This window comes from Cololabis saira, chromosome 12, assembly GCF_033807715.1.
Source record: "Cololabis saira isolate AMF1-May2022 chromosome 12, fColSai1.1, whole genome shotgun sequence".
Classification (NCBI taxonomy): Eukaryota; Metazoa; Chordata; class Actinopteri; order Beloniformes; family Belonidae; genus Cololabis; species Cololabis saira.
The window spans coordinates 37,848,105-37,861,233 of NC_084598.1; the positions used below are offsets into that span (position 1 = coordinate 37,848,105).

Consider the following 13,129-nt stretch of genomic DNA (forward strand, 5'->3'; position numbering starts at 1 on the left):
GCTCTGTAAAAATTCGTAGCACTTCATTCTAGTTTTGGTCACACTAAATCAGTCATATACAAGTACTGTTCGGCATATATATGCTGCTATAGTGTAATTTACATTTTTCATGTGGTATATGCGAACTACAAACTTGTTTACCAACTTTGTAACTGGAACGCTGATAACTCGGCTGTGACGTCATTCCCAGTTCCGAGTTCCGACTTCCGAGGTAAATGGAACGCAGCAGTAATCACGCAACTACCCAGGATGCACCGCGCCGCTGCCGCCATCTTTCTTGTTTTGGTGGCGTCAGAGAGCTGAGCTGCAGCCGCTCGAGAACAAGCATTAACTTGTTTTTGGGGGAAATTGCACTTTTTATTTTGAGTCTGTTTTAACTTTGCTCAGAGGCGACATGGCGCAGTACAAAGGAGCCGCCAGCGAGGCCGGCAGAGCGATGCAGCTGATGAAGAAACGCGAGAAGGAGCGAGAGCAGCTGGAGCAGCTGAAGCAGAGGATAGCAGAGGTTTCTGTCCTTTTACTCCGCAGAGATGAGCAGCGGTGCTTTAGCTGTCTCTGTCCTGCTTAACATGTCACAACAAGCCAAAAACAGTCTCCACAGAGGCAGTTTCACCCGAAATGAGGCAAAAAAAAAGAAAAAAAATGTTGGTCGTCTGAAGTTTGGAGGAACAAAATATTCAATTCAACATTCAGAAATATTGTATTTATCCCCCAAGGAAATTAATTATTGCAGTAGTCGTTGGAAGTAGTAGTAGTAGTAGTATTACTACTACTACTACTAGTAGTAGTAGTAGTAGTAGTAGTAGTAGTAGTAATACTACTACTACTACTACTAGTAGTAGTAGTAGTACTGTAGAAGTAGTATTATTAGTACTTGTAGTATTTACTGGTAGTAATGGTGGTAGTAGTAGTAGTATTAGTACTAGTAGTAGTAGCAGTAGAAGTAGTAGTAGTAGTATTAGTACTGGTAGAAGTAGTATTAGTAGTACTTGTAGTATTAGTAGTAATGGTGGTAGTAGTAGTAACGTATTTTCACGACCATTCGGCGCACCGTGTGAAAAGGCGCACCCTCATTTTTGTGTGTAATTTTTGGATTTAAAACACACATACGGTGCACCGACCCAAAAGGCGCAGTCTACAGACACGGAGCTGCACACGCGCGCACCGCAAAACACACACACACAAGTGTGCTTATTTAAAAATAGAGCGGGAGAAAAACTTAGTTTGATTGTATTTTATTTAAGTTTTTACATTAATCAAACCCTTCAAAGTCCTGTCTTTCCCCGCGCGGAACCCGTCTTTCCCCGGCGCAGTCCGAATTTCCAGACCTGTCTCAGCCACTTGATCATCATCCCTTCATCCAGCCACCCCTTTTCATTCGCCCTTATAATGACTCCGGCTGGAAACGTCTTATGCAAAGTTTTTCTTTTAAAAATCACCATAGGCGTTTCTGTCCATCAGCGTGGCAGGCAAGCACAACATAAACGAGTATGTGTGTGTTTCGCGCCGCGAAACACACACACGTGCATGTCCGGGATCCGCTACCGGGGTTTGTAACCGACAGATTTGGCTGAAAATCTCGGAGGGTGAAGCTGATCTGACCTGGGACGGAGTCCAGAAATCCCTGCTCCCAAAGCGGCCAGGAACCAGGTCGATCGGACCCGCTTTGGGAACCAGGTCGATCGGACCCGCTTTGGGAACCAGGAAGTCGGGCTGGAGCAGCGCGCATCGCCGCGACTTCAACCGGGGAATCTGACCGGTTCCGACCGGCCGGGACCGGAGGAGCCCGCCTGGACTGGTAGCAGGGGCTCCCGGGGAAAGAGCACCGGCACTTCAGCCGGATCTGCCCCGGGGATGCGGCGATCGGACCCGCAACCCCACAGCAGGTGCATCCTCGGTTCTCGACATGCAAAACACACGCGCGCTGCAGAACACTCACACACAAGTGTGCTTATTTAAAAATAGAGCGGGAGCAAAACTTAGTTTGATTGTATTTTATTTCACTTTACACATCAAGCAAATCCTTAAAAGTCTTCATCTTCTGTTTACGCATTAAACAGCTCAGTGGATGGTCTCATTCACGTCCGCAACTCACGGCTTCACCCGCCCCCTTCTCTTTTTACCGTTCTCATGGTGACCGGCCTTACATTACCGTAATTCAGGTAATAGACACGGCGCACCGTTTCATAAGGCGCCCGGCACATTTAAAAAAAAAAAAATAATAATTTTATGTGCGCCTTATGGTCGCGAAAATACGGTATTAGTACTGGTATTATTAGTAGTGGTCATAGACAGGGAAGCCTGTGAAAATGGGGAGAGTTGAGGGCAGAAATCTCCGAAGCAATATAAATTGAACATATACAACAAAAATAAAAGAAATTAGAAGTTCATGTTTGTGACTACATTGGAAGACAGCAGGTGAAAGAAAAAAATAAATAAATAAAACCCCAAACAAAACAAGAAAGTAACAAAAATCAAAACAACAAAGGTTTCTCTGTTTTTCAAGGGTTAGTCCAAAGTATTTCACCGTTGTGCATAATTCAGAAATATAAACTTGAATGTACAATTCACACAAAATAAAGAAATCGAGTACCAAAAGAAAGGAAATTATTTTAGAACACTGCAGAAGATCACGAGTAGCTACGCCTCACCCCCCCACTCCCCAGACCGCTTAAATCCACACTCTCCATATATTCCATAAAAGGACCCCAAATGTTTTGAAATATTGATAGTTTTCCCTTTATAATATAATAAATCTTTTCCATAGGTTCATTTTAGTTTTTATTAGTTTTAGTCACGTTCATTCTCCTTTTAGTCGTGTCAAGTTTGAGTCGACTAAAAGTCTGAGCATTTTAGTCTTATTTTAGTCAGAATTGTCCAGGACCATTTTAGTCTAGTTTTAGTCAAAAATTGTATTTAGCCAAACCCATTTTACAATTCAAACAAGGTTATCTTATTATTATATTATTGTTACCTTATAGACTCAAGAATACATCCATTCCAGATACAGAAGACTCTAATTTGAGTTTACAACATATTTATCTTTTTCTTTTTCGACGACACATTTCGTCTCGTTTTGGTCAACGAAAATAAAGACACATTTTAGCAGAGTTTTTATTTTGTAATCTACATTTTAGTCTCGTTTTTATTCGTCGACGATATTGCATTATATATTTAATTATCCTTATGTCACAAGGACCTTTTTTTTTAGACCTACTGAATTCCCACGAATGTGCATGGCAGGGAGCCTGTTTTAAGTTTTCTTGGCTATAAAACAACGACATGAACGTCCTTCAGGGTTCGTGCTTCAGCAGCCTGCAGCTCTGGTCAAATAACCTGCTCACCTGTGTCTTTTGTGGCTGTGTGGTCTTCGTGTTTTGCAGGACAACATGGTCAAGGCCAACATTGATAAGAAGTTCTCAGCTCACTACGATGCTGTGGAGGCGGAGCTCAAGTCCAGCACGGTTGGTAGGTATCCGGGCAACACTCGCCGGTGACGGAGCAGAAAGATCCTCCTGAATCTTTACTTTTATCGTTTTGTCTCGATATCGATCAGGTCTGGTGACTCTGAATGACATGAAGGCCAAACAGGAGGCGCTGGTGAAGGAGCGGGAGAAACAGCTGGCCAAAAAAGAGCAGTCCAAGGAACTCCAGCTGTGAGTTTGTCCCCCGCCTCCGTGGGTTTTACCAACGCCGCTGGCCAACTGGACAGGGCTGCTCTCGGTTGCCCTCCTTTCTCATGGTTCAGGGTTTGGCCCTAGTAAATTGTTTAATTAGGATCCCCATTCGCTACAGCATGACTGCAGCTATTCTTCCTGGGGTCCACCAACATTTTAAAATAATACAGTACTAAACACAACATAATAAAAGCAAACCAAATAAATTTCCACTAGATAAAGAGAATATCAAATTAAAACTACTCTGCAAAAAAAAGCAGAGACATTCTACAAAATGAAGACAGCGAAATGAGAACAGAACATACAAAACAAAAACACTGCACAGTTAAGAGTTCATCTGAGGTCGTCAAAAAGTCTGAAAAGCTGTCCACAATTTCATTTCATTTTGAGTCTAGAACTTCACAACCTATCTAATACAGAAAAAAGAAAGAAAAAAATACATTCAACAACAGTCATAACCAACTAGGGCTGCAGCTATCGAATATTTTAGTAATTGAGTATTCTACTGAAAATTCCATCGATTAATTGAGTTAATCAGATAAAACATATTTTTGTTTAGTTAAAGAGCAATTATAAATATACATAAGATGTTAATTGACATTACTAAGACTAAATTATATAATACAGTAGGTTGAGGTTCATGGCTGTGCATTTAAAAACCCTGAACTTACACCAGTTGTATCTCTCCCCCTCCTCCGTGTATCTTGTAAAAATAATATAATTGTTTATATTTGTTTTTAAACTGTTTGATGCTTGGACATTGCTTCAGTGTGGATCTGAAGCAATGTACAAAAATCAAACATTTTAAAAACAAATATAAACAAATTATTTTTACATTTTATTCAGTTTACATTTTATCACGATCTTAAATTGAACAAAAATAAAAACAGACAATACATGTTGCTGAGGGTGATAATAATTTAAAGAAACTGCTAAATCGGGTTAATAATAACTAGGATAGCAGTGTACCGTCATCCTCGATGCAGAAATGGGGCCAGAAAAACAAATCTTGAATGATCGTAGTTGTCAGTTTCAATAACTGACGTTTTGTCTGTTTTCATTTTTTTCCCGTTTTTTCATTCTTATAATTTACATTCTGTTCAGTAACTTTCTAGAACAAATATCTCCTTCAAGCTCATTAAAGTAAAGATTTAATTGCACTCCGACAGCTGAATTGAATTTAAACCTTCTGCTGAATTTTTACCAGAACATCTTTTTATTGGAAAAGTATTTCAGCTCGTACCGCGGGTCAGCTACAGTACCTTAAGCAGGCGTTTGAACCCTAATTTTTGTACCGTATCATTTGGGAGATAAAAGGTAACAGCTTCTGTTTCCTCTTTTCATCGCTGGCTCGACTCGCCAAATGTTTGTGTCGTCTGTTCCGGTCTCACGCTTGCTCATCTTGTTACCACCTGACTTGTGAACGGTTTCTGTGCAAACTTTGCAAATGACTTTCGCTGGAGCTCCACAACTCCCAAACCAATTCCACATAATTGAGCTGGGCTTGTTTTTGCGACCAACTCCGTTTGGCTTCAGCCGCTACACAAACAAGGATGCGGGTAGGAAAGTGCGTCACTGCCTGTAATTCTCTACGATTGGTCGGTCACCTTGACTTAGGCTTGTGTTGGAAAAAATCGTTTTTCCGATTCTAGATCGATTTTCATATTCATTCCTAAAAATCAATTTGTATGTCTAAAGATCGATTTTTTTTTTCCTTTTTTTTTTTTCTTTTCTCATCATTACATTTTCGCCTGGTTAACTTTAATCCCAGTAGTCAGGTCATTTAAATTTACACACGTGTAAATTTGTGAAACTATCAAACAATTAACATGGCGTGGAAGCGTTAACAAAGTGCTGGTTTTGAAAACTCCTGAGTTAAATGAACTTTTCTTTGGTGTCCAGTCAACTGTGTGCTGGGAAAACTTCAGATCATTGAATCGCCAGACACGTTACACACAGACACACTCATCCACCCCCCCAACCGTGCACAACCAGTGTTCTGTGCTTTGGATATTTCAGCTTAAATTTCAAAATGTTATATTAGTTCAATGAATCTATATTTATTATAGCTTGTTTGGGTTCTTCTGTTATCAGACACACGGTTTGTCAGGAAATACCTGAAAAATGCCTGGTGCATCATGGGAAGCTGTGTGTTTGGTGACAGAATAAATTAGACAAGCTTAAACTATTTGTTTACTGCATGAACTTTTGCAATTTCTTTCTTTTTTATCACTTTAAATAGATATTGAAAGGCCTATTTGAGTTATTTATTTCTTAGTTATTTCACAATAATTATTTTGAAATTATTATTTCACTAGTTATTTTACAGTCATATAATTCAGGCAACAGCTCAAAAAACAATTTTAATAACACTAACCCAAATCGATATCGGATCAAATCGAATCAAATCCTAATAATCGATTCTGAATCTTAAGAATCGGAATCGAATCGATTCTTGACATTTGAATCGATACCCAGCCCTAGTTTGACAACATCGATACGTCTGCTGAGTCGGCGCATCATTATAGAACTGCAGTTTCTTCAATAAAAACCTCTCTTGATGCTCTAAACAACAACTACAAACATGTTAAATGTTGAAACGTTTTATTTTTAATGAAAAAGCAGAAATTAAAGGACATGAGGCATGTTGATTCGACCATACGTTTGCCAGGAAAACACAGATTCAATCTTGCATCGCGTCTTAGTCCATCGTTCAAAGGAGAACACGTTTTCAGGATTGTTCTTTTGATGAGACGTGAAAGAGAACGAGAGGCCCTGGTGCCCTCAGACGTGATTTATATCGAAGCCCAGAGATTGATCGTCGGCGATTATCAGCTCGCGCCTTTCCAATATTTATCTGTTCTTTTCTCTTGAGGATTAGCAGCTTGTTGTTCATGTTTTCTTTCTTTCCTTCTTCATTTCTGTTTGCAGCAAGCTTGAGAAGCAGAAAGAGAAGAAACGAAAGGAGGAGCAGAAGAGGAAGATAGCAAGTTTATCTTTTAATCCCGAGGATGAAGAGGAGGAGGCAGAGGAAGAGGAAGAGGAGGAGCTGGACTGTGAGTGTTTGATGCTGTTAACTTCATCTGTGGGTGAAGCTGAGGGTTTCACCCGTAATCACGCCAGACACGGAAACGTGCGTCTGTTCGTAGGAGATCCGTCACAGCTCCGATATGTTCAGTGTAAATGCAGCCTAACTTTCAGACACAAAACCTTCTGAAATTCATATTTATTTATTAAAAGTCAACAGTACCGGTTCCTCACTTCCACGTCCTTCACTTAAATCAATCAAAAACCCAGTGGTTAAACATTCTCTTAGAATTTGGGCCCAATTTAGGAGGTTTTTTGTGTTTCACAGCTTCTCTCTTCTTAGCCCCATTGCATCAAATCACTTTTTCATACCATCCCGTGAGGACCCCACATTCCAGGAATGGCACAGGAGGGGTATAATCAGTTTGAAAGATTTGTTTATTGAAAACACCTTGGCATCTTTCGAGCAGAAATTCAGCCTTCCAATGTCAAATTTCTTCAGGTATCTTCAGGCTAGACATTTTGTTCTTTCCCCGACACCCAGCTCTGGTGCATCAATAGGCTTGACCACAGTTGACAAAGTTCTTGCCACAGACCCACTTAAAAAGGGGCTCATTTCAGCTTTCTATGGCATGTTGCTGGATCTTAGGAGTGCCCCCACAGATAAACTCAAAGCAGCATGGGAGAAGGACTTAGGGCTCCCCCTATTGGAGGATACCTGGGAGTCCATACTCAGATTGGTTAAATCAACCTCCCTGTGTGCACGTCACTGCTTAATTCAGTTAAAAGTGGTACACAGGGCTCATATTTCCAAAGCAAAGTTATCCTCCATGTACCCAGATATTAGTCCATACTGGCCGGGTTTCCCAGATCAGTTAAGTAGTTCTTAACAGCGAAAGACTTCTTTCAAACCTTCTTAAGGAGCCTGTGAAAGAAAATCGCGTTTCCCAGAGTCGCTCTTAGCTTAAGTATCTCTTTCATTAAGAAGGAAATGAAAGATGCTGCTGACCCAGTCTTTACAACCATCTTAGTGAACAAAGACTCACAGATCCAGCCGCGTCAGGCAAAACAATATTACACCAAGCAATGAGATATTAAAACAATGCACCCCGCACAAGTTTTGATCTATTTTATACTTTAGATTTATATTGTTTAGCATTTATTGGTGACAGCAAAGGGGGGAAAAAAAGAAAAATAAGGAATAACAAGTGTGTTCCTGTATATGCTTTATGCATTACGCACAAATAAAACGATCATCATGAATATAATTTATTTGATGATTTGGCTGCTATACAGCATGTTCTCGCTGCAAATCAACCGCGTCACCGTGCGCGAAGCAGAACTGTTTTTATGAACGCATTCGTGCGTCAGCACTTCAGTCCCCTGGACGTGCTGTCAGACCGCGCTGTCCAGGCAGCCGGGACACCGATCCTCCTGCGCCGCGCCCGAGCGCATCTATGTGATGACAGGGAAGCAGCAGCTGATCAACGGGATCCTTTGATGAATCGTTCATTACAGTCTCAAATATAATCAATGGTGTCGGTTTATATTAAAGAATCTTTTTGCCCAGAAGAAAAAAGAGCGAAGACAACGACCCATAACTATTTTCTTCTCTTGAAAAAACCCACCTGCGGGATGCAGCAGCATCAGAAGAGCAGGAATACGTGCGTGGCGGGGATGATCTCTGCAATCTGAAGCCCTCTATAATTGTAAAAAGAATTTCACTTATCACGGGTTCATTTTGGAACATAACCCCTGCGAAAAACCAGGGATTGCTGTAATTCCACGTTGCGATTTGCGAAACTCGCCTTCTCTTGGCTCATGTTTTTGAACGCACACACACGGCCACCACGTTTCCTCCCGGTTTCTGCGTGTGGGGAAAAAAAGCCTCACTGTAGCCAGAAATAACGGAGTAACACACCGTTTGGATGAAAAAGGGTCATTGAATTATATTTATCATCTTAATTTTTCATTATAACGCACAGGCAGCAGGGAATTAGTGCGTTAGGTAGCAGTGCTGCGTGTGAAAATGCGCTGATAGTGATCGGTGATCGATTTGCCTGGCATCGATTGATTTGGTTTCAGAACCGGACAGCTGCTCCAAAGAGCTTCTGAAAGAGCGAAACTAAAGAACGGTGTTAAGAAGTCATCTGGGAAACACCCGTATCTTAGGGTTCTCTCTTAGTTCAAACCTTCTTTGAACCTCTCTTAAATCCTTAAGAGAGGTTGGATCTGGGAAACCCGGCCACTGTGTAAAATGCAGTGTTGTGCAAGTTCATACTTCTCATGAACTAGTTAAAAGTTCAGTTCACATAGTTTAAAAATGAACAGTTCACGTTCACCAGTTTCCTTTTGAACTAGTTCAAATTCAATTAATTTCAATATTTTTAGATGAGAAGTACGAATTAAACGCCCCCCTATCCTAAAACTGTTCACTGTATGCAATCATGTATTGTCCTAGTGGCTTTTCAACTTTACTTAGAGGCTGTAAATCTCCAACAATGTAGTCCTTTATCAGTTTGTCTAGCTGTTGCTGGGAAATCAACCCCTGAAGGTGCAGCAGTGGGACTGGGGTCTTTTGGGGCTGATGGGTCTTCTTCTTCTTCTCAGAGTTTGTTTGATTGTCAAGGACTTGCAGATATTTTCTCACACTGGACGGATGCTTTAACTCTAGATGAGGTTTCAAATGTGAAGGTGGACATAAATTGCCCAGAAAGGTTAGATTTTTACCGTCTGACTCTTTGGGAGACGATGTGTAAAATTCCCACCGATAATCATAAGCGGATCATCATCTGACGGCTCGCTGACGATGCGTCAGCAACATCTCTCTCTTCACTGGTCTAGTAAATACTGCACCGGCTCAAGCTGCCGTTGCCATGGAGCTGGAGCCCGTTGTTATGCTAGTGTGCACTGCATTGTGGGTAATGTAGTGTGTAGTCGTCTTCTCGTCGAGTATTTTAAATGTGCGCACCGCCACCTGTTGAAATGAGAAGGAGGATTATTCCGTAATAATTGGACCTAAACAGTGAAGCTGAAACTCACATAATCTGAACAGTTCAAAATCCAGTTGGTGATCTGCAGAATGAACAAGTTCAAGTTTTTATTTGCAAATATGTTGCGTTCAGTTCAACGTTCTCACAGAAATTAACGTGTTAAATGAACGCGTTTATTTGAACTCGTTCATGCACTGGTAAAATGTAAATTTGCAGAAGCCTCTCTCATCCATATGTACTGGTCCTGCCCGTGTCTAAACAAATACTGGAGGTAGTCTCTCCCTCTCTCTAGTGCAAAGAATCAAATTAGAAACCAAACCCACTGACTGCCCTGTTTGGGGTCATGGAGGGAAAAAGGAAGTTACCCAGAGAAACACTTTATCTTTTGCTTCCCTTTTGGCTAGACGAGCAATTCTGTTCAGATGGAAGGATCCCTTCCCTCCTATTCATGCACGATGGCTGGAAGACATCATTTCCTGCTTAAAACTGGAGGAAATTAGAGCTTCAGCAATCAAATAAGTTCCAGAAAGTGTGGGGACCTTTACTAGAAGCATTCCAGACCCTGTGAGCTATACTACATATCTCTTACTTATTCCTAGGGCAGGCTCTTGATGTTAGAATGATCTCATATTGTGATTAGTTCTCTGGCAGTGACAGGGGAGGGATTAGTTTGGTCTGTAGGTTGTTGTTATTGTTATTATTATTATTATTTTTTTTCATACTGTTTAATTTTTTTTTTTACATTTTTGTACACTCTGTACACACGTATGCTATGATTAACATGCCCATGCTTATTCAAAATCTTTGTAATTCAGCATTACACCTTTGTTACACTGAGAAAACCTCAATAAAAAAGATCTTTCAGGTCCTTAGAGGATAAAACAGAAAGTCATCTTCAAAAAACTGATATAAAACTTAAGTCCTCCATCAAAACCAGCAAATATTTAACTATTGTCAATATTTCAACCCTTTAAATACCAATTTGATTACATGATGTCACTGTTCATGAAAAAATGAAGTTAAATGTTTGCTTTTTTTTTATACCGAGGAGTACAGTGATGGTTTTTAAAGATCAGTCTTAAATAAACCAACAATAAATTACAACTTTGGTTTTGATGTTTTTGAGGAATGTAAACACTGAAAAAAGGTGCTTTTATATGGTAAATGTATTGAAAATAACCGATTTTACTGCTGTTCTCCATCATGAAGCCCTTTTATTGCAGAGTTCCTGCTTTTATCCCGCAATCAATGCCAGAATCAATAATGTGGTTTTAATCAAACTTAGCGGGACTTTTGTCGGGCCTGGTCCAGGTCCTGGTCCAGGTTCTCCACAGGCAGCTCTCCTCTGATAAATCCTTCTCCGCCGCCGTTAAAGCTATCGTGATCATTCATGTCTGGGTTTTATCCTCTGAGCGATTTACATGCATTCATAACTAGACGTAATTAAACTATTAAACTGGCGCAAAAACAACGTTAACGATTCCAGAACACTCCAAAGCTTAGCCAATTTCACATCCATGCACGGCACTGCTCAGTGTTTTTTAAGATTGACGACACAATTTCCTCTTTCAGAGCTATTAAATGGAATATTTACAAATTCTTCAGATCCTCACGGATAGTCCTGGGTAGGTTTCCAGAAATCTTCTGCCCCGTAACCATAGTTACGGTGTTTTACTACCCGTCTTTTTCTCGGGTTCGGCAAACGCAGGATGACATGAGGAACAGTCGCGGTAAAGATGACCTAACGACTAATTTTTAGACGCAGTCCTCGAACAAAACATTGGGTTGTTTCGGTCGTTTTAGACACCGAGTAAGAAAGACCAGATCTGTCGTCCTCGTCCAGCAGCTCAGATCTGGAGGAGAACTTCAGAATCAATCATGCAGGATGCGACGTCTCACTCTCATCAATACTTCCACAGATTCCACAATGAAGAAGAAGAAATTGGGGAAAAATCCAGACGTGGACACGAGTTTCCTTCCAGATCGGGACAGAGAGGTGAGGTCGACCTGAACGCTCAGCCTCATGGTGGCCGGGACGGGGTTTCAGCCCTGTTACTTAGCAACCTACTGCTACTGCTACTGCTACTACTAACTACTACTATTACTACTACTACTACTACTACTTCTACTGCTACTGCTACTACTACTATTACTACTACTACTTCTACTACTACTACTACTACTACTTCTACTGCTACTGCTACTGCTACTACTACTACTACTAACTACTACTATTACTACTACTACTACTTCTACTGCTACTGCTACTGCTACTACTGCTACCCTGACGAGCATCTTAGATGCACGTTTCAAGTGAACATCAACACTGAAGCTGTTTCCTGGTGTCCAGGAGGAGGAGAATCGTCTCAGGGAGGAGCTCCGGCAGGAGTGGGAGCTGAAGCAGGAGAAGATCAAGAGTGAGTGTCGCACCCGCAGAACCATCCTTTGTTTTTATTACCCTCACTTTTTGTTTACTCTGGCGATGAAGCATCCGGTCGGACCGACTGGCTCCTCGGGTCCTGATGAACCGGCCGCTGCTGCCACGGAGCTGTCAATCATCACAAACTACCGCGCTTTTATTTCTTATGGTTGCAGGAGTCCTTTAGGTCAGCGGGCCCCAACCTTTTTTAGCGCCAAGGACTGGATTAATGCAAGACAGTGTTTTCACGGACCGGCCTTTAAAGTGTGGCCGATAAATACAAAAAAATAAAATGATACGACCGGCATAAATACAATGGCCACGGTTACATGATGTTTTTTCATTCGGAATTATTTATTCAGAATTAAACTATTTTCCTTCCTTAGTATGGCATTTCGGAGGCACCGCTAAACTACGGAGTAGGACGGACACAAGCAACACACCTCGGGTGTCGTTGTCTCCCATCACCCCTAAATAGGACCATCTAGTTGCAGAGAAACAAGCTCAGGGCTCCCGTTGATTATCGTTAGTGAACATTTTCATGCAGTTTATATTTGTTTTTGTGGTGTGTATGTATCTTATTTTGAAGCCATGTTTAAAAGTTACAATGGCGACCAGAGTCAGAGCGTTAGTAGTTCATGGGCCAGACCACATTTTGGTACCACTCAAGGGCCACGGTTACATGATGTTTTTTAATTCGGAATTAATTATTCTGAATGAAATAATTCAGAATTAAACTATTTTCCTTCGAGTTTAAATGGAAATAGTAATTCCGAATTGAGGTTTACATGGAAAACACGTTTGATCGGCTTTATCCAATTCTGCTTAAGGTCTGGGGGTTGGGAAGGTTCTGATTGGATAGGGGGGCGGACCGGAAGTTACGTCTACCGGAAGAAAAACAAATTTAGCCGCTACAACTATGAAAAGCTCACAATTTTTATGATTCCTGTCATCTGTTCTTTTGATTATTTCCAGGTCCTCCAAGCTATTTATTAAATAAATGGTCTCTGCTC

The 13,129-nt window shown here is 41.0% G+C and overlaps 1 protein-coding gene across 1 annotated transcript in view; it reads left to right on the forward strand.

Moving 5' to 3' along the window:
- Positions 1-285: 285 nt before the first annotated feature.
- The window catches only part of fam50a (family with sequence similarity 50 member A), a 42,576-nt gene continuing 29,732 nt past the window's right edge, over positions 286-13,129 (forward strand). The window contains exons 1-6 of the mRNA XM_061736779.1: positions 286-505; positions 3,384-3,468; positions 3,557-3,656; positions 6,609-6,733; positions 11,617-11,693; positions 12,048-12,114. Of these exons, the coding sequence (XP_061592763.1) occupies positions 395-505; positions 3,384-3,468; positions 3,557-3,656; positions 6,609-6,733; positions 11,617-11,693; positions 12,048-12,114 (565 nt within the window). The 5' untranslated portion in view covers positions 286-394. The remainder of the gene's footprint in view (positions 506-3,383; positions 3,469-3,556; positions 3,657-6,608; positions 6,734-11,616; positions 11,694-12,047; positions 12,115-13,129) is intronic.